Below are 20,354 nucleotides of genomic sequence, written 5' to 3'. Positions count from 1 at the left end.
TATCAATCATTGTTATATCATATGTGGATACCTATGGTGATACTCATAGCATGCGAAGTCAAACTCCATGTACATGGTCACAGTTTTACCTCAATTATGGGACATATTTTCAATTACATGTGGTCTGATGTTATACCAAGGCGACATGGGCAAATAAGTGATATCCATATTGAATCATTTAGTAGATGTCAAGTGGGAGGGGCAAATGGATAATCCTATAAAAAGTTAAAGAATCCCCATTGTTCATTGAGGCCTATTGGCTTCATAGTTCTCAATAAGGTAATCCATTTGCATTCCATTTGTCCCAGTTTTTTCCCCGTGTCGCCCCTTCTATTTCCCACATGCAATTTATCAATGCCTGAAAATTGAAGATTGTGTCCCTGACCAGGGTGGCATTCACGAAAATGTTTAGCAATTGGTTTCAATTTAGCGAGTTTCTCGGTTTGGTCTGCGGTAACTGTTTCAGCACTCTTGATGTCTCTGATGTGTTCCAAAATGCGAACCCGAAGTTCGCGTGTAGTCATGCCCACATATAATTTTTTGCACGGACAACATGCTAAATAGATGACATGTGTGGTTCTACAATTGATATGTTGTAGAATTTTAAATGTTCTGCCATTTAGCGCATCTGAAAAATTCTGGGTTTTCAAGACATATTTACATGCTGAACAGCTACCGCATTTCCAAGAACCCCATTTCGGTCCCTTAGAATCAAAAATAAATTGAGATGTCGTAGTCACATGGTGACTATGTACCAAGAACTCACGTATGGTTTTGCTTCTCCTGGCTACAAAGGAAGGTTCGTTAGTGACAATTTTACACAAGTAAGGATCTTGTTTTAGGATGGACCAATGTCTTGAAATGACATCTGTTAATTCCGCCCATCTGGAGTGGTAGGTGGTGATGAACCGGAGTTTATTGTCAGAGGTTCCCTTGTGATGAGGAGTAAGAAGTGTTGATCTCTCCGCAGTTTTAGCTCGGTGGTAGGCTTGATTGATGTATTTACTCTTATATCCACGTTGGAGAAATCTTGTCTGAAGATCTCCTGCCTGTTGCTCAAAGTCCTCCATTCTGTCACAGATACGTCGCGCTCTAATAAATTGGCCAGTAGGAATGGCGCGTATTACATGTGAAGGGTGAGCTGACTTGGCGTGTAGAAAAGAATTGACACTTGTCTCCTTACGATGTATGTTGGTGTGTAGGTCTCCCTGGTTGTCCACCATAATATCCAAATCCAAGAAATTGATTCTGGTTTTACTGACCGAGTATGTCAATTTGACGTTCCACGAGTTGTTATTCAGGTGATTCAGGAATTCTTCCAATATTGTTCTGGAGCCCTGCCAAATGAATAGAACGTCATCAATGAATCTCAAAACGGAGATAAAAAAGGAACGGGTTTTTCAGCCGCGCTATGAACCACACTGTTGAAGATTCCTTAGATATTTTTATTGAGTCAATTCCAACGCGTTTCAAAGGCACACTGCCTTCTTCTTCAGGGAATAAAAATATACCAGTACAGAAAAAAACAGGGTTTAAATAGAGATTACACGGAGAGGGCATGCTGTTGAAAATGACCTCATTACCCCATGACTCATAGACACGAGGAGTGAATCTACGTCATGATTAGAAAAAAAAGGGGGGGGGGGGGAGGAGGGAAGGAGGAGGGAAAAAGAAGGAAAACATTTTATTTTTTATTTTCTAATGTATGCAAATCTTGCATACTTCGATAAGTTGAATGAAAGAATATTCATGATCAGCAAGGTGATACAATGAGATGATCATATGAAAAAACTTTTTGCATATATATATGTATAATGGAAAAAGGCGTAATAAAATAAAATTTGTTTTATCATAAATTGTGTATTTATTTATGTGTGCTCTATGATTGTAATTCTTCGGGAAAAAGAGAAAAAGGGGGGGGGGAAGCTTTTTGGAAAAAAAGGAGAGCAACGAGGGACTTGAACCTACAGAGGAAGGTATCGAAAAGAACATAAAGAATCTGCCTCATTCACCATTACTCTGCTCTAGAACCATACCAGAACAGAGAGGCTCACAAAGGATGACATAAGAATTCTTCATCTACCCGGTTTTGTAATGAAAAATTATAATATATATATATATATATGTGAGTGAACGCTCTGGGATTTTAAACACATTATATTTAGGGATGGTGTGAAAAACGTGAATAAAACTGTTAGATTCTACAAGGGTGACGCGCCCGCAGGCAAAAAACCAAAGGGGAGCGCTTGCACAGAAAGCGGCTTCCCTGCAGTGAAGGGTCAAATGGGTTCAGACCGTGGGAAAGATTATAGTGCGCACGCGCGGCGTGAGGGGAGTAAGCGATTTCTCCCTATGAAAGGAGATTTGCGCTCAAAAAGGGATGTGAACTTCGAGAGGGGACATGCTGAGATAAACCAGTGATGTGGGACCCCGATATTTCACAGGGGTGGAGTGAAAAGGGAGGACATCCCTGCTGAGTCATATTGGAGTGAAACAGGGGTGTGTAAAACTGGATGTTTCGCTGGAGTGAAGTGTAGGGAAGGCGTTCCTGCTTTTTTACGGATTTTTTGTGTACCGGAGTCAAATGTGTTCCGGTTTGAGACTCATGAAAGCTGAATGAAATATTAAAGAAATGTCTTCTAGATATACTCATTGTATTATTGGGGGAAAAAAAGGGGGGATTGTCGGGAAAAATAAAATGAATTTGAAGTGAAATGCATTTGGAACAAAATGCATTCTATACTGGAGGGGATCACAAAGATATAGCCACATATGCATATGGGTGAACCTATAATGGATAGTGTGATCGTGGTCAGGGAAAAAAAAGGGGAAAAATTGTATAAAAACAGACATATTGATATGAAGGTGCTGCTTGTGAAAAAAACCGACGGGCAAGGAGACCATCGATCTGATCGATAATTCTAATGGAAAACAAATATGATATATGTATATATACACATGAATAGATGGGTATACAATGGAATAAAAATGATGAAATAAAATGAATAAAAGCGTTGGAAAATATTTAAATAAAATGAATAAAAGCGTTGGAAAATATTTAAAAGTGGGCCAAGTGAAAAACAGATAAATATCTGTTAAAAAATGATGATGACAATAATGATCACGATAATGATGATAGTGATAATAGCCCCATAAGATAAAACTGGGTATATAAAAACCAGGTATGTAAAAATATTTACAAGGATCTGAATTGGACGCACGTACAAGTATAAATTATACAAACAAATACATGCATATAAATACATACATAAAAAATTACAGAAAGATATTCTAGAACCTGAGGGTTGATTCCATATTAAAAAAAGGGGGGGGGAGGAAGTATCCCCTTTGAAAGAAAAAAAAAAAAAAACAAAAAAAAAAACCTCTCATTTAGTGCCAAGAATATACCTGATGTTGAAAAAAACTCAACAATCTAGTGATCCCTGGAGATGCAATAAAAACTAGCTTTTGGGCATAGGTTGGAAAAGGAAGAGCTCATAAAGGGACTTAATAAAAAAGGTCGGTAACTTCATTTAGTCCAAAGGGCTTCAGAGTGTTCAGCCTGTGTATCCAAAAAGTCTCCTTCTTACTTAAAACCTCCATCCTATTACTGATATTTGGAGGAATCTGCTCGATGGGGGTGATCTTGAAATCTAAAGATTTATTGTGCTGAATCGTACAATGTTTCGAGAGGCCATGCAGCATAAAACCTATCCTAATGTTATAGCGGTGTGAATTTAATCTATTATGGAGGGCCTGGCTTGTCCTCCCCACATATTGTTTACCGCACATGCAATCAACTAGATAGACTACATGATCGGATTGACAAGTTAGATGGTTTTTAATATGAAAAATTTCAGAGCCCCCTAGGGAGCAAAAAGTGGTTTTCTTATGCTGAATACTTCTGCAGCACAAACAATTCTTTGTGCCACATTTGTATGATCCATCTGGGAGGGCGACCTTGGGACCCACCGGCTTTGCCCCCAGGCGACTTGGTGCTATAATATTTTTGATTGTGGGAGCCCGTCTGAAGGTGACACCTGGTTTGATGGGCAGAACGGGCTTGAGGATGGGATCATTCTGCAGGATGTCCCAATGTTTCAACAACGTATTCCTTATGGCCCCATTGTCTCTACTGTATGTGGTTATAAAATTCAGAGTAAGGTCTGATGACTTCTTGTTGTGGGCAGGCTCTGTGACAGACCGGTCCCTCTTGGGCATAATGAGATCACTCTGTTTGAGTCTATGAGTCCCCTGAAAGGCCTTCTGTATCAAAGTCTTGGGGTACTCCTTTTCCAAAAACCGCTTTCTGAGGGTCCCTGCTTGTACCCTGAAATCCGCATCCTGTGAACAATTCCTCCTAATCCTTTTGTACTGATTTAGAGGGATGTTTTGTAGCCATTTGTCATAATGTTCGCTATGGTAGTGAATGTACCCATTAGCATCCACCTTCTTAAAATAGGTTTTTGTACAAATCTTGTCATTAGAATGGAAGATCGTCAAATCTAGGAAATTGATCTCTTCTTTATGTAGGGTGGATGAAAAAGCTAGACCCCAGTCGTTTTTATCCAGGTTGTCTAGGAAAATGCTAGCATCAGAGTGGTCACAGTCCCAGATGATAAATAGGTCGTCAATGAATCTTTTATAAAATACAATGCTATTCCCATACAGGTCGTTTCTTACAAAGACCAGCTCGAACAGACCCATAAAGAGGTTTGCATATGAGCAAGCTGCTTTAGACCCCATTGCCGTGCCAAGGCGCTGATGGTACAATTTGTCATCAAAAGTGAAGAAATTGTTGTATAGAATGAAACTCATGCTTTCTAAGAGAAACTCCTTTTGGACTTGGGGAATCCTGTTATCACTTTCCAAAAAGAAGGAGAGACAGGTCAGACCCAAATGATGTTGTATATTTGAATATAATGCGGCCACGTCTATGGTTATGAATATATAGGACTCCTTCCATGGGCGCAATAGGGTCTTACCCGATATTTAGGGTATGAGAAGAAAGAGAGATGCACTCACCTGGTCTGGTTGTGACAGTCACAACCCCTATGATAGCGTATGGGAGTGCTGAGCTGGTTCCAGCTGCGGCCCCGTCAGAAATAGTAACTGAAAACGGAGATAAAAAAGGAACGGGTTTTTCAGCCGCGCTATGAACCACACTGTTGAAGATTCCTTAGATATTTTTATTGAGTCAATTCCAACGCGTTTCAAAGGCACACTGCCTTCTTCTTCAGGGAATAAAAATATACCAGTACAGAAAAAAACAGGGTTTAAATAGAGATTACACGGAGAGGGCATGCTGTTGAAAATGACCTCATTACCCCATGACTCATAGACACGAGGAGTGAATCTACGTCATGATTAGAAAAAAAAGGGGGGGGGGGGGAGGAGGAGGGAAGGAGGAGGGAAAAAGAAGGAAAACATTTTATTTTTTATTTTCTAATGTATGCAAATCTTGCATACTTCGATAAGTTGAATGAAAGAATATTCATGATCAGCAAGGTGATACAATGAGATGATCATATGAAAAAACTTTTTGCATATATATATGTATAATGGAAAAAGGCGTAATAAAATAAAATTTGTTTTATCATAAATTGTGTATTTATTTATGTGTGCTCTATGATTGTAATTCTTCGGGAAAAAGAGAAAAAGGGGGGGGGGGAAGCTTTTTGGAAAAAAAGGAGAGCAACGAGGGACTTGAACCTACAGAGGAAGGTATCGAAAAGAACATAAAGAACATAGATGAATATAACCGAGCTGTTTCAGCCTACAAGGAGTTAATCCAAAAGGCTGCAGATCAGAACATATTAAATACTGCTGAAAAAAGATTTCTATCAGTCAAAAATCCTCCCTTGGCATTTTTTTACCATCTGCCCAAAATTCATAAGAACTTAATTAATCCCCCTGGAAGGCCCATTATTTCAGGCATTGGCTCACTGACAGCCAATTTAGCTCACTACATTGATATATTAATACAGCCGTATGTTCTTGGTCTCAAAAGTCACCTCAGGGACTCGGCACAACTTATAGAAAACCTGGGGAGTATCCCATGGAAGGAGTCCTATATATTCATAACCATAGACGTGGCCGCATTATATTCAAATATACAACATCATTTGGGTCTGACCTGTCTCTCCTTCTTTTTGGAAAGTGATAACAGGATTCCCCAAGTCCAAAAGGAGTTTCTCTTAGAAAGCATGAGTTTCATTCTATACAACAATTTCTTCACTTTTGATGACAAATTGTACCATCAGCGCCTTGGCACGGCAATGGGGTCTAAAGCAGCTTGCTCATATGCAAACCTCTTTATGGGTCTGTTCGAGCTGGTCTTTGTAAGAAACGACCTGTATGGGAATAGCATTGTATTTTATAAAAGATTCATTGACGACCTATTTATCATCTGGGACTGTGACCACTCTGATGCTAGCATTTTCCTAGACAACCTGGATAAAAACGACTGGGGTCTAGCTTTTTCATCCACCCTACATAAAGAAGAGATCAATTTCCTAGATTTGACGATCTTCCATTCTAATGACAAGATTTGTACAAAAACCTATTTTAAGAAGGTGGATGCTAATGGGTACATTCACTACCATAGCGAACATTATGACAAATGGCTACAAAACATCCCTCTAAATCAGTACAAAAGGATTAGGAGGAATTGTTCGCAGGATGCGGATTTCAGGGTACAAGCAGGGACCCTCAGAAAGCGGTTTTTGGAAAAGGAGTACCCCAAGACTTTGATACAGAAGGCCTTTCAGGGGACTCATAGACTCAAACAGAGTGATCTCATTATGCCCAAGAGGGACCGGTCTGTCACAGAGCCTGCCCACAACAAGAAGTCATCAGACCTTACTCTGAATTTTATAACCACATACAGTAGAGACAATGGGGCCATAAGGAATACGTTGTTGAAACATTGGGACATCCTGCAGAATGATCCCATCCTCAAGCCCGTTCTGCCCATCAAACCAGGTGTCACCTTCAGACGGGCTCCCACAATCAAAAATATTATAGCACCAAGTCGCCTGGGGGCAAAGCCGGTGGGTCCCAAGGTCGCCCTCCCAGATGGATCATACAAATGTGGCACAAAGAATTGTTTGTGCTGCAGAAGTATTCAGCATAAGAAAACCACTTTTTGCTCCCTAGGGGGCTCTGAAATTTTTCATATTAAAAACCATCTAACTTGTCAATCCGATCATGTAGTCTATCTAGTTGATTGCATGTGCGGTAAACAATATGTGGGGAGGACAAGCCAGGCCCTCCATAATAGATTAAATTCACACCGCTATAACATTAGGATAGGTTTTATGCTGCATGGCCTCTCGAAACATTGTACGATTCAGCACAATAAATCTTTAGATTTCAAGATCACCCCCATCGAGCAGATTCCTCCAAATATCAGTAATAGGATGGAGGTTTTAAGTAAGAAGGAGACTTTTTGGATACACAGGCTGAACACTCTGAAGCCCTTTGGACTAAATGAAGTTACCGACCTTTTTTATTAAGTCCCTTTATGAGCTCTTCCTTTTCCAACCTATGCCCAAAAGCTAGTTTTTATTGCATCTCCAGGGATCACTAGATTGTTGAGTTTTTTTCAACATCAGGTATATTCTTGGCACTAAATGAGAGTTTTTTTTTTTTTGTTTTTTTTTTTTTTTTCTTTCAAAGGGGATACTTCCTCCCCCCCCCTTTTTTTAATATGGAATCAACCCTCAGGTTCTAGAATATCTTTCTGTAATTTTTTATGTATGTATTTATATGCATGTATTTGTTTGTATAATTTATACTTGTACGTGCGTCCAATTCAGATCCTTGTAAATATTTTTACATACCTGGTTTTTATATACCCAGTTTTATCTTATGGGGCTATTATCACTATCATCATTATCGTGATCATTATTGTCATCATCATTTTTTAACAGATATTTATCTGTTTTTCACTTGGCCCACTTTTAAATATTTTCCAACGCTTTTATTCATTTTATTTAAATATTTTCCAACGCTTTTATTCATTTTATTTCATCATTTTTATTCCATTGTATACCCATCTATTCATGTGTATATATACATATATCATATTTGTTTTCCATTAGAATTATCGATCAGATCGATGGTCTCCTTGCCCGTCGGTTTTTTTCACAAGCAGCACCTTCATATCAATATGTCTGTTTTTATACAATTTTTCCCCTTTTTTTCCCCTGACCACGATCACACTATCCATTATAGGTTCACCCATATGCATATGTGTCTATATCTTTGTGATCCCCTCCAGTATAGAATGCATTTTGTTCCAAACGCATTTCACTTCAAATTCATTTTATTTTTCCCGACAATCCCCCCTTTTTTCCCCCAATAATACAATGAGTATATCTAGAAGACATTTTTTTAATATTTCATTCAGCTTTCATGAGTCTCAAACCGGAACACATTTGACTCCGGTACACAAAAAATCCGTAAAAAAGCAGGAACGCCTTCCCTACACTTCACTCCAGCGAAACATCCAGTTTTACACACCCCTGTTTCACTCCAATATGACTCAGCAGGGATGTCCTCCCTTTTCACTCCACCCCTGTGAAATATCGGGGTCCCACATCACTGGTTTATCTCAGCATGTCCCCTCTCGAAGTTCACATCCCTTTTTGAGCGCACATCTCCTTTCATAGGGAGAAATCGCTTACTCCCCTCACGCCGCGCGTGCGCACTATAATCTTTCCCACGGTCTGAACCCATTTGACCCTTCACTGCAGGGAAGCCGCTTTCTGTGCAAGCGCTCCCCTTTGGTTTTTTGCCTGCGGGCGCGTCACCCTTGTAGAATCTAACAGTTTTATTCACGTTTTTCACACCATCCCTAAATATAATGTGTTTAAAATCCCAGAGCGTTCACTCACATATATATATATATATATTATAATTTTTCATTACAAAACCGGGTAGATGAAGAATTCTTATGTCATCCTTTGTGAGCCTCTCTGTTCTGGTATGGTTCTAGAGCAGAGTAATGGTGAATGAGGCAGATTCTTTATGTTCTTTTCGATACCTTCCTCTGTAGGTTCAAGTCCCTCGTTGCTCTCCTTTTTTTCCAAAAAGCTTCCCCCCCCCCCTTTTTCTCTTTTTCCCGAAGAATTACAATCATAGAGCACACATAAATAAATACACAATTTATGATAAAACAAATTTTATTTTATTACGCCTTTTTCCATTATACATATATATATGCAAAAAGTTTTTTCATATGATCATCTCATTGTATCACCTTGCTGATCATGAATATTCTTTCATTCAACTTATCGAAGTATGCAAGATTTGCATACATTAGAAAATAAAAAATAAAATGTTTTCCTTCTTTTTCCCTCCTCCTTCCCTCCTCCTCCCCCCCTCCCCTTTTTTTTTTTTCTAATCATGACGTAGATTCACTCCTCGTGTCTATGAGTCATGGGGTAATGAGGTCATTTTCAACAGCATGCCCTCTCCGTGTAATCTCTATTTAAACCCTGTTTTTTTCTGTACTGGTATATTTTTATTCCCTGAAGAAGAAGGCAGTGTGCCTTTGAAACGCGTTGGAATTGACTCAATAAAAATATCTAAGGAATCTTCAACAGTGTGGTTCATAGCGCGGCTGAAAAACCCGTTCCTTTTTTATCTCCGTTTTCAGTTACTATTTCTGACGGGGCCGCAGCTGGAACCAGCTCAGCACTCCCATACGCTATCATAGGGGTTGTGACTGTCACAACCAGACCAGGTGAGTGCATCTCTCTTTCTTCTCATACCCTAAATATCGGGTAAGACCCTATTGCGCCCTTGTTTCCCCCACTGCAGATTGCATCAATGAATCTCAGCCAGAGCACCACTGAGCCAGAGAACATTGCCTCACTGTTTTGCACAAATTCCCTCTCCCACATTCCCATGAAAAGATTGGCGTAGGATGGGGCACATGCCACCCCCATCGCCACGCCTCTTTTCTGTAGGAAAAAACGATCTTTGAAAACAAAATAATTGTGGGAGAGGATAAATTTCATCACAGTGAGAAGAAAATCAACAAGATCATTCTCCATATCCCTGTTGGTTAGAAAGAATCTCAATGCCGATAGTCCCAAGGGATGCAGGATGCTAGTGTAAAGGGACTCCACGTCACATGTGACGAGGAACATGTCCTCGTCCATGTGTATCCCATCTAGTCTTTGTAAGACTTCAGTGGAGTCCCTTACATAAGATGGTAATTCCATAACTATAGGCTTTAGGAAATGATCCAGCAATTTAGATACAGGTTCCACTAAGCTACCCACCCCTGAGACAATCGGTCTCCCAGGGGGATTCTTTAAGTCCTTGTGTACCTTGGGTAATAGATATAACGTTGGTACACAAGGAAATTTGATCTTTAGACCCTCCCATACTTTCTTGGGTAAAACTCCCACTTCGAGGGCTTCATCAAGTATATCATACAATTCATTTTGAAAGGATTCCGTAGGATCCTTAGGGAGTCGTTGATAGCAGAGGGGGTCGTGGAGCTGTCTGAAGACCTCTTTCTCATAGAGGTCCACAGGCCACACTACCACGTTGCCCCCCTTGTCTGCTGGTTTAAAGATGACACCCTTCATGTGTCTTAATTCTTCCAGGGCCTGTCGCTGCTCCCTACATAGGTTGTCGTACGGTCGGTGCTGAGGAATACGGAATATTGCCTCAACAACCATCCTAACAAATACCTCCACTGAGGAACACAATGATAGCGGTGGAAAGTATGTACTCTTTTTCTTAAAGAGTTCTGGAAACTTACCAGGTTGTGTGTTCATCTGCTCCAATAAGAGATCTTCTAATGCTTGTAATGCCGCCAGCTCTTCCTCTGTGGAGAATGAACCAGATTTTGATTTATTAGAGTGGTATTTCTTCAACAATAACTTTCGGGCAAAAAGGAAGGTATCCTTAATTGCCGTAAAGTGATCGAGGTTAGCTGTTGGGCTGAAGCCCAGACCTAAGGAGAGGACAGATTCTTGTGCAGCTGTCAAGACAATGTTAGATAAATTAATTACCTTTAAGGTACTTGTTGGTTTTGGGTCTGATTCAAAGCCAGATGGTTTATATTTCTTCGCCTTATTGCGTGTATAATATCCACCTGCGGCCGCTGATGTCTCTCCCCGGGGGTTATCAGCAGATATAGTCGAGATATCACTCATAGAAGATGAGAATGATGTCGTTCTAGTGGGATTTGGTCTTGATCTCCATCTATAGACTTTGTTTGTCTGGTAATCCCGGGTATCCCGCTGGAATTTATTCGTTTTTAAGGTCTGTATCTCTTTCTCCCACTTTTGGAAGGCATTGTTCAATTCCAAATCAAATTTTTGCATTTGTTCGGGAGAAAGTGCCTGTCTCACTCTGTCTGTCTGTCCCTTCACTCCTTTGATACCATGTACAGTGGGCGGTGCCAATACTTGACACCCCTCTCTGGTACATCGCCTTTGATATTCCACTCCTCCTTGGTATAACATCCACATTGGAGTGGACAAACCAACATGATATCCACTGAGAATATATATATATATATACTTTCTAATTACTATGCCATATTTGGAGAGCGATGACACCTCTTGTGTCACCCCTCTCCATAATGTTGTTTTAGTAGGGTCTAATATGATCTCTTATGCCCATAAAGTCCAAACTGTGAACCGTGATATACCTCTGAGTGCGTCTGCAACATCATCACTTTAGATATGTGTTTTATTTTAATTGAGGGAATGATATGGACACCTTATATGCAGCAACAATGGTACATAATGGATATATCCAATAAAGGATACAGATGATAATTGTTTGACATACATACCCCTTTCCTGTTATAAATGTATAGATATATGAATGGTACATTATACAAATTTATAAAAATTAATGCAATTTTCATGATTATAAGTTTGAACACTAGAGTTGTACCCTTCTGGATTTATTAATAGATTATATGGGGTTTCGCTATTTATTTACATTGTTCAGTATTCTATATACCTCACTATCCATATGGAGAAGACTGACTTTTGGTATACAACAAAATGGAGCTGCCTCCCCCTGTGCACAGCACTATGAGCACTGACGCTGCGGTGCGCATGCGCATTCCCGATCCTACGGCCTCGTGGCGTGGATGCGTCATCACATGCGACATCAGTCGCGTCTGGTGACGCACCCATGCCTCGTGGTGGCGGGGGGGAGTCTCCGCGTCCGTACCAGCAGCGTCCGGTAAACAAAGTGTTCATCATTAATAGCATTCAGCTGAGTGGGGACTATATAGGGTTGCCCAGCATTCCCTCACATCACTCCCTGACGAAGATACGTGAAACGATCGTTGGAGTGGTGTGAGGGAGGCTCTATCTACTAGGTAATTATACCATCTTTCTGCATGTTTATTTCACATGGGCTTGAAAATACTGGCTTGTATAGAATGATCGGATCTTTTCCTTGTGAGATCTGACACCTCTGCAATATGCTCTATTGTTGTGTCCACCGTATAAAGCTTATTTTTCTGCAAAGTGTATAAACACCAGGCCTATTTTGGCATTATATGTAATGGGACATATACGTTTTGCCTATAAAGCAGAGCACCTTGATTTGTATTCACATGCAGCTTTCCTATTCACCATATGAACAAGTTCATCCCAGAATATAGGGGATGATATGTGATGGTTTCAAGATATTAAATGATACTATGAATGGAATTTGCTAAAATCATGCCTTCTTGATAGACCCTTCATTTTACACCTTTGTTCCTATTTTTTATCATGTCTTTGTGTCTTTTGTGTACATGTTTTTTAATCATGTTAATAAAGATGGAATATTTTGCACTATAATATGGTCTTTTGAAGTGATTATAGGGATATATACTTAGTAACGCTCTGAAGACCACTATATAAAAAAGTTTTTTGAGTATTGATAACTTCCTTGTGAGTAAAAGTTAGAAAAATCACCTGGTCCTGACGGGTTTAATAATGAGTACTACAAGTCATTTGATACAACTCTATGCCCTTATATTACCAAGCTCATAAATTCTTTTCTGAATGGAACAAATATCCCGGATGAAATGCTGGAAGCCAACATTATCTTGCTCCCAAAGAGCACAGACAATATTTTAAACATTTCTAAATATAGGCCCATTTCTCTTATTAATACTGATACCAAAATAATTTCTAAATTTATAGTCAATCGATTGCTTCCAATTATCCCTAGTTTAATTAATATGGATCAGGTTGGATTTATTAAACATCGACAGGCTTCAGATGCTACTAGAAGATTACTTAATCTTTTGTCCCATGTAGAAAAAGAGAAACTGCCCACCATTTTGCTCTCCTTAGATGTCGAAAAGGCCTTTGACCGCATTCATTTGGGTTACATGTCCGCCACTCTTGACAAATTTGGTTTTCATGGGAAAATTTTAAATTTAATTTTAAAATTATATTCTACCCCCACGGCACGGATTTTGGTGAATAATTTCCTTTCAAATAAGTTTCGTATTTCTAATGGTACTAGACAGGGCTGTCCCTTGTCCCCTATACTCTTTGCCCTTATGATAGAACCGCTTGCTGAATCCATTAGATTAGATGAAAATATTAGGGGCATCCATTATAATAGAAGACAATACAAGATCTCATTATATGCGGATGACATTCTTTTGACGCTAACCAATCCGTTGGAGTCTTTGCAGCGTGTTACTTCTATTATTACAGATTTTTCTAATATTTCCTATTATCAATCTAATCATTCCAAATCTAAAATGTTGCAGTATAATTTAGACCCACATTTACGTCATTTTTTGCAGTTAGAATTTACGTTCGACTTGTCGTCCAATGAACTTCTATATTTAGGTATAATTATCCCTTCTAATTTACAGAAAATAATTTCGGTTAATGTCAGGCGCGCCTTAGATGTAATTCAAGCCACTTTGAATACCTTAAAAATCACTGAAACGTCCTGGGTAGGGAAAATAGTCTCTTATAAAGCTCTTATTCTACCAAAAATTTTGTATATAATGCGTTGTCTGCCTTTGACTATCCCTAAACAAATATTGGTAAAAATACAAGCACAGATCTCATCTTTTGTTTGGCAGGGGAAGGTTCCCAGAATCTCTAAACTTATCTTATTTAAGCATAAGAAAAATGGAGGTATTGGCTTGCCTAATATCCAAGCCTATTATTTGACGAATTTGGTCAAGCAAACCCAAAACACATTACTGGATCATTTCAACAATAGTTGGATGTACATTGAAAAAGGCCTGTGCAATAATCATCATAAACGGGATGTGATCTTGTCATATTTAATAAAAAAGAAACAAACGTTTAGTGGATAATCCGACTACAAAGGCAGAAATAAGAGTGTGGAGATTACTCCAAGATATTTTATTATACCAGGGCGAACCCCTCAGCGAGATTAGAGAGGTCTTGTTAGATTTATTAGAATTATTAATCCCACGTATTAAACTAGATGGTTGGAAAAAGAAGGGAATTTTAAACATGTGTAATTTATTAAGAAATAATTCTCTTTTAGGATTTGAGGCTCTTGCTGAGGTATACCATCTGCCTGATACAGAAAAGATTAATTGGGTTAGGATAAGTGAATTCTTGGCAGATACAACAACTTCTGCCTTCAAGATGCCGAGATTACTGAATGTTCTTTTGCACAATCCGACTAATGAGATCTTCTGGAAAACTAGTAACATTTACTGAATATTCAATGATAATCTCCAATTGACTAAATTACAGTATATGAAATCTTGGGAAAGAGATCTGGATTGCTCATTCTCACTTAAACGATGGCAAACTTCCTTGAAACACACATATACAAATTGTGCTTGTGCTAATTTGCAGGAAACAGTATAAATTACTTAGTAGATGGTATTATACGCCTCAGAGATTAAATGCCATCTCATCCTCTAATTCAAGTTTTTGTTGGAGGGGTTGTGGCTGTACTGGCTCTTTTTTCCATATTTTTTGGAGTTGTCCTTTGTTGGTACCCTATGGAAAGACACAGAACATCTTATATATACAGTAACCTCAGTTAGAATTCATTTGACCTCTGAGCTAGTTCTCCTCTCTATTGGTTTGGAGGAGTTGAAAAAGCGGTGTAAACAAATTACTTGCCATATTCTTATGGTAATTAAATCTTTACTAGCGGCCAAAAGGAAGGAAATAGATGTCCCCTCAATACAAGAAGTTATAGATAGGGTTTCCTTACACAACATATATGAGTACAACATAGCCCTGAAGGAAGGTAACTTTTCTAGATATGCTGAGAGGTGGTATCTGTGGTCTCTTAAATTTAACCCAACCCTTAAGATATACGACCTTTGATGTTATTCTCTTGTTTTTTTTTTTTTTTGTTTTTTCCTACATATATTAGTTTGAATTTTCTTACTGTGTGCAAAATTTGCCTTATATTTGCAGTATGTTTCTTTTGCATAGTAATAGTTGCTAGGAATCCTGGAGTTGTATATTTTTATTTATTTATTTATTTTTTTAATGTTGCCTTTCAAATTATATCTAAAGCCTATTGTTTGTTAAAAAATGACAAAAATTGTAAAATAAGTAATTTCAATGCTTGCTACACCTCATTTTATGTTTCCCCTTTCCCTTTTCCCTGTTATAAATAAAGACAGTATACAAAAACAGATACGTTTTTATTTGAAAGTGTTTTGCGGGTTGTTATGATTACAGGGATACCAAATATGTTTGTTATTTGCAGAATGTTTATGTTTACTATTTTTTTTTTAATTACATTGTTGTAATTTTTTTCATTGTTTTTTAATAATTTTACAGGAATGAAAATAACTTTTAAAAAAAGACTTTTATTTTTTCTTTAGAATACAGGAAAATAGAAATACACTGCTATATACAGATGTATCTCTGCGTTCCAGTATAATGTGACTGTGGGTTCAGAGCAGCTTCCGGATTTACTATTGCAAAATTTAAATGAATATATAGTGATTGAAACAAGTGCCAAATGAGCCTTTTTTTCTTTATTATCGCATGCCACATTAAATAGAATATCAGTGTAAATGAATTATCTATATATTTTTGCCCTGATAAAGCTAATCTGTACATTTTTACAGTGACACAGAATTGAATTCAGATCCAGAAACATCAGCTAATCATAGATTATTTGCTGCTCCAGAAGAAGAGTCACAAGCCTCTGTAATAACTGCAAAAAGAAGCAGGTGTGGCACACCACATGTAAGTATTTCTATCAATTAGTATGTCACACTGTACTTAAAGGAGTTGTCCAATCTAAAAGGACAAATTCACAGTGACAGCAATAAGTGTTGTAAGGATTCTCCAGAGTCAAAGCAGGGAACAACAGTAATCTGGTCATAATCCTCCTAATTATGCACAGTCTCAATCAATACTTATTGTACATGCTTAATTAGCAATATCATATTCCATAGTGCTTTACAGACATCAATTTCAGTGTCCCCATTGGGGCTCACAAGCTAAGCCCCCTATCAGTATGTCTTTGGAGTATAGGAGGACCCCATGGGGGGAACATACAAGCTCCTTGCAGATGTTGTCTTTAGTGGGACTTGAATCCATGACCCCAGTGCTGCAAAGCAGCACAGTTAACCACTGCACTACCAGCCTCCCCTAAGTGTACTGCACAAGGTCACTCCCATCTAGTCAGATTCTGGCCAGGAGTATGCATATCACAAACATGCTGCAATGTAGAATTCACAAGTCTGCTGTCATACAGAGTCACTTAAGACTGGACAAATTCTTTAAAACTGCTCGGTGGATATGGACATACAGTGCCTACAAGTAGTATTCAACCCCCTGCAGATTTAGCAGGTTTGATAAGATGCAAATAAGTTAGAGCCTGCAAACTTCAAACAAGAGCAGGATTTATTAACAGATGCATAAATCTTACAAACCAACAAGTTATGTTGCTCAGTTAAATTTTAATAAATTTTCAACATAAAAGTGTGGGTCAATTATTTTTCAACCCCTAGGTTTAATATTTTGTGGAATAACCCTTGTTTTCAATTACAGCTAATAATCGTCTTTTATAAGACCTGATCAGGCCGGCACAGGTCTCTGGAGTTATCTTGGCCCACTCCTCCATGCAGATCTTCTCCAAGTTATCTAGGTTCTTTGGGTGTCTCATGTGGACTTTAATCTTGAGCTCCTTCCACAAGTTTTCAATTGGGTTAAGGTCAGGAGACTGACTAGGCCACTGCAACACCTTGATTTTTTCCCTCTTGAACCAGGCCTTGGTTTTCTTGGCTGTGTGCTTTGGGTCGTTGTCTTGTTGGAAGATGAAATGATGACCCATCTTAAGATCCTTGATGGAGGAGCGGAGGTTCTTGGCCAAAATCTCCAGGTAGGCCGTGCTATCCATCTTCCCATGGATGCGGACCAGATGGCCAGGCCCCTTGGCTGAGAAACAGCCCCACAGCATGATGCTGCCACCACCATGCTTGACTGTAGGGTTGGTATTCTTGGGGTCGTATGCAGTGCCATCCAGTCTCCAAACGTCACGTGTGTGGTTGGCACCAAAGATCTCGATCTTGGTCTCATCAGACCAGAGAACCTTGAACCATTCTGTCTCAGAGTCCTCCAAGTGATCATGAGCAAACTGTAGACGAGCCTTGACATGACTCTTTGAAAGTAAAGGTACCTTACGGGCTCGTCTGGAACGGAGACCATTGCGGTGGAGTATGTTACTTATGGTATTGACTGAAACCAATGTCCCCACTGCCATGAGATCTTCCCGGAGCTTCTTCCTTGTTGTCCTTGGGTTAGCCTTGACTCTTCGGACAAGCCTGGCCTCGGCACGGGTGGAAACTTTCAAAGGCTGTCCAGGCCGTGGAAGGCTAACAGTAATTCCATAAGCCTTCCACTTCCGGATGATGCTTCCAACAGTGGAGACAGGTAGGCCCAACTCCTTGGAAAGGGTTTTGTACCCCTTGCCAGCCTTTTGACCCTCCACGATCTTGTCTCTGATGGCCTTGGAATGCTCCTTTGTCTTTCCCATGTTGACCAAGTATGAGTGCTGTTCACAAGTTTGGGGAGGGTCTTAATTAGTCAGAAAAGGCTGGAAAAAGAGATAATTAATCCAAACATGTGAAGCTCATTGTTCTTTGTGCCTGAAATACTTCATAATACTTTAGGGGAACCAAACAGAATTCTGGTGGTTTGAGGGGTTGAATAATAAATGACCCTCTGAATAAACTTTTCACAATTTAAAAAAAAAAAAAAAAAAAAAAAAGAAATAACATTCTTTTTTGCTGCAGTGCATTTCACACTTCCAGGCTGATCTACAGTCCAAATGTTACAATGCCAAGTTAATTCCGAATATGTAAACCTGCTAAATCTGCAGGGGGTTGAATACTACTTGTGGGCACTGTAACTGTACATCTGAAAGTGTGGAAAGGGCTCATGAGTTGAGCTTTCTCTACACGTACTAGATGTCTGCTATGCTACATGGCTGGCGTCTATCACTAACAGATGATCTCCCCTCACTAAATGTGAACAATTTATATGCTGCTGTTAATCAATCATTTACAGCAGAATTGAAATGGAACGTTCACCAGTGAGACAGATTACCATGTACCTATGAGTTACTATGGAAGCCAGGAGCCTGCTGAAGGCCCCAGTTGTCATCATCTTGGTACACACGATGAGCTTCATAGGAGACTGGTATTTACACTACACACTGCAATACTTTTGTATTGCAGTTTACAGTATACAGTAGATGATTAGAAGATAGCAGATTCAAGTTTTCCTAATCAGACTTAAAGAAAAGTAAAAGCTAAAGGAAGGTTTTTTTTAAACGATTCCCATACAGTGGAAGCTTGGTTAACGAGAACAATCCATTCTGGGAGTGTGCTTGTTAAGCAAGTTACTCATTCAGCAAAGCAAGATTTCCAATAGGAAATCATTGCAATGCACACAATTCGTTCCACAACTTGTTAAATGTCCCATCCTGGTCCCCTATTGTGTCATTCCACACATGCACAAACACACACAAACACGTACAAACACACATTAACACACACAAGCACGCACGTACATGTACATATTATGCTCACCTTACCTTCCGTTCCATCGCCAGTCTCCTGGGACTTGCTAGTACGGGCTGTGTATCGGGTTACCATCACAATGAGGGAGGAACTTCCGCACCCAGAGCACTGACGTCAAAGGCAGGAGCCGCTTGCCTCTGATTAGTCAGCGCGCTGCCTTTGAGTAGCGGTGACAGAGGAAGTTCCTGCTTCGTCGCGATGCCTGCCGATACACAGCCTATACCGGCGAACTACAGGTCCCAGGAGGCCGGCGATGGAACAGTACACATATTATGCTCACCTTACCTTCCATTCCATCGCCGGCCTCTTGGATTTTGTAGTTCGCCGCGAGGATTCCTCTCACGTCACGATGTACCGGCGAACTACAAGAACCATGAGGCCGGTGATGGAACAGAAGGTAAGGTGAGCATAATACTGTATGTGTGTGCGTGCGTGTTTGTTTGTGTGTGTTTTGTGCGTGCTTGTATGTATTTGTGTGGACTGCAAGAGTGGGTTAGAGCGCGGTGGATGTACGGAACCGGAAGTGTGTGCGGTGAGTATTTTGCTCATACAGCAAAGCTTTCTCGTAAACCGAGTTACAAATTTACAGAAAGCTTTGCTTGCTAAGCGAAATTCTCATTAACTGTGTTACTCGTTAAGCGAGGTTCCACTGTACATTGAACACTGTAAAAATGAACCTCAAAAAACAGTGGTGGAATTGCATTTTTTTTCACAATTTCATTCCACTTGGAATTTTTTCCCATTTTTTAATGTGGTCTGCACATTCCCATCACATGACCCCGAGCTCCGTGACCTCAGATGTCCGGTGAGGTCACATCAACTTCCAGTTGACCTGACATCACCAGGGCCGGCCCCAGTATCCCTGAGTGACTGGGCTGTGGGCGACATTTCACCGCTCATCACAGCCCAGCGTCGCTTCTGCTTGCGGTGCTCTGCAGTAAAGGAGAGAGCAGGGAGATGCTGGGCTGTGATGAGCTGTGAAATGCTGCCCACAGCCCAGTGACTCATGGAGACTGAGGCAGGCTGCTGTGATGTCAAGTCAACTGGAAGTTGACCGGACATCAGAGGTCACGGAGTCTGGGGGTCACATAATGGGGATGAGCGGACGGCAATAGCGCCACTCACATGCACTATTGCCAATACAAAGTATTTGAGAGAAGCCTTGTTTCTCAACGTTATATCGATGTAGTCAGTAATGCTAATTAGTGAACCACCCCTTTAATGAATTGTGTGCTCTATTTTGATGGGGTTTTTTTGCAAAAAAAGTAAATAAAATCAAGTCAAAAATGAGAACTAATTAAGG

At 39.7% G+C, this 20,354-nt stretch overlaps 1 protein-coding gene across 1 annotated transcript in view; it reads left to right on the top strand.

Annotated features, from left to right (window-relative positions):
* PCNX2 (pecanex 2) overlaps positions 1–20,354 on the top strand; it is a 1,407,555-nt gene that overhangs the window by 423,781 nt on the left and 963,420 nt on the right. The window contains exon 8 of the mRNA XM_075339694.1: positions 16,088–16,208. Within this exon, the coding sequence (XP_075195809.1) occupies positions 16,088–16,208 (121 nt within the window). The remainder of the gene's footprint in view (positions 1–16,087; positions 16,209–20,354) is intronic.

Source organism: Anomaloglossus baeobatrachus, chromosome 3 (genome assembly GCF_048569485.1).
Source record: "Anomaloglossus baeobatrachus isolate aAnoBae1 chromosome 3, aAnoBae1.hap1, whole genome shotgun sequence".
NCBI classification, from domain to species: domain Eukaryota; kingdom Metazoa; phylum Chordata; class Amphibia; order Anura; family Aromobatidae; genus Anomaloglossus; species Anomaloglossus baeobatrachus.
This window is presented reverse-complemented; position numbering and strand designations above follow the sequence as displayed.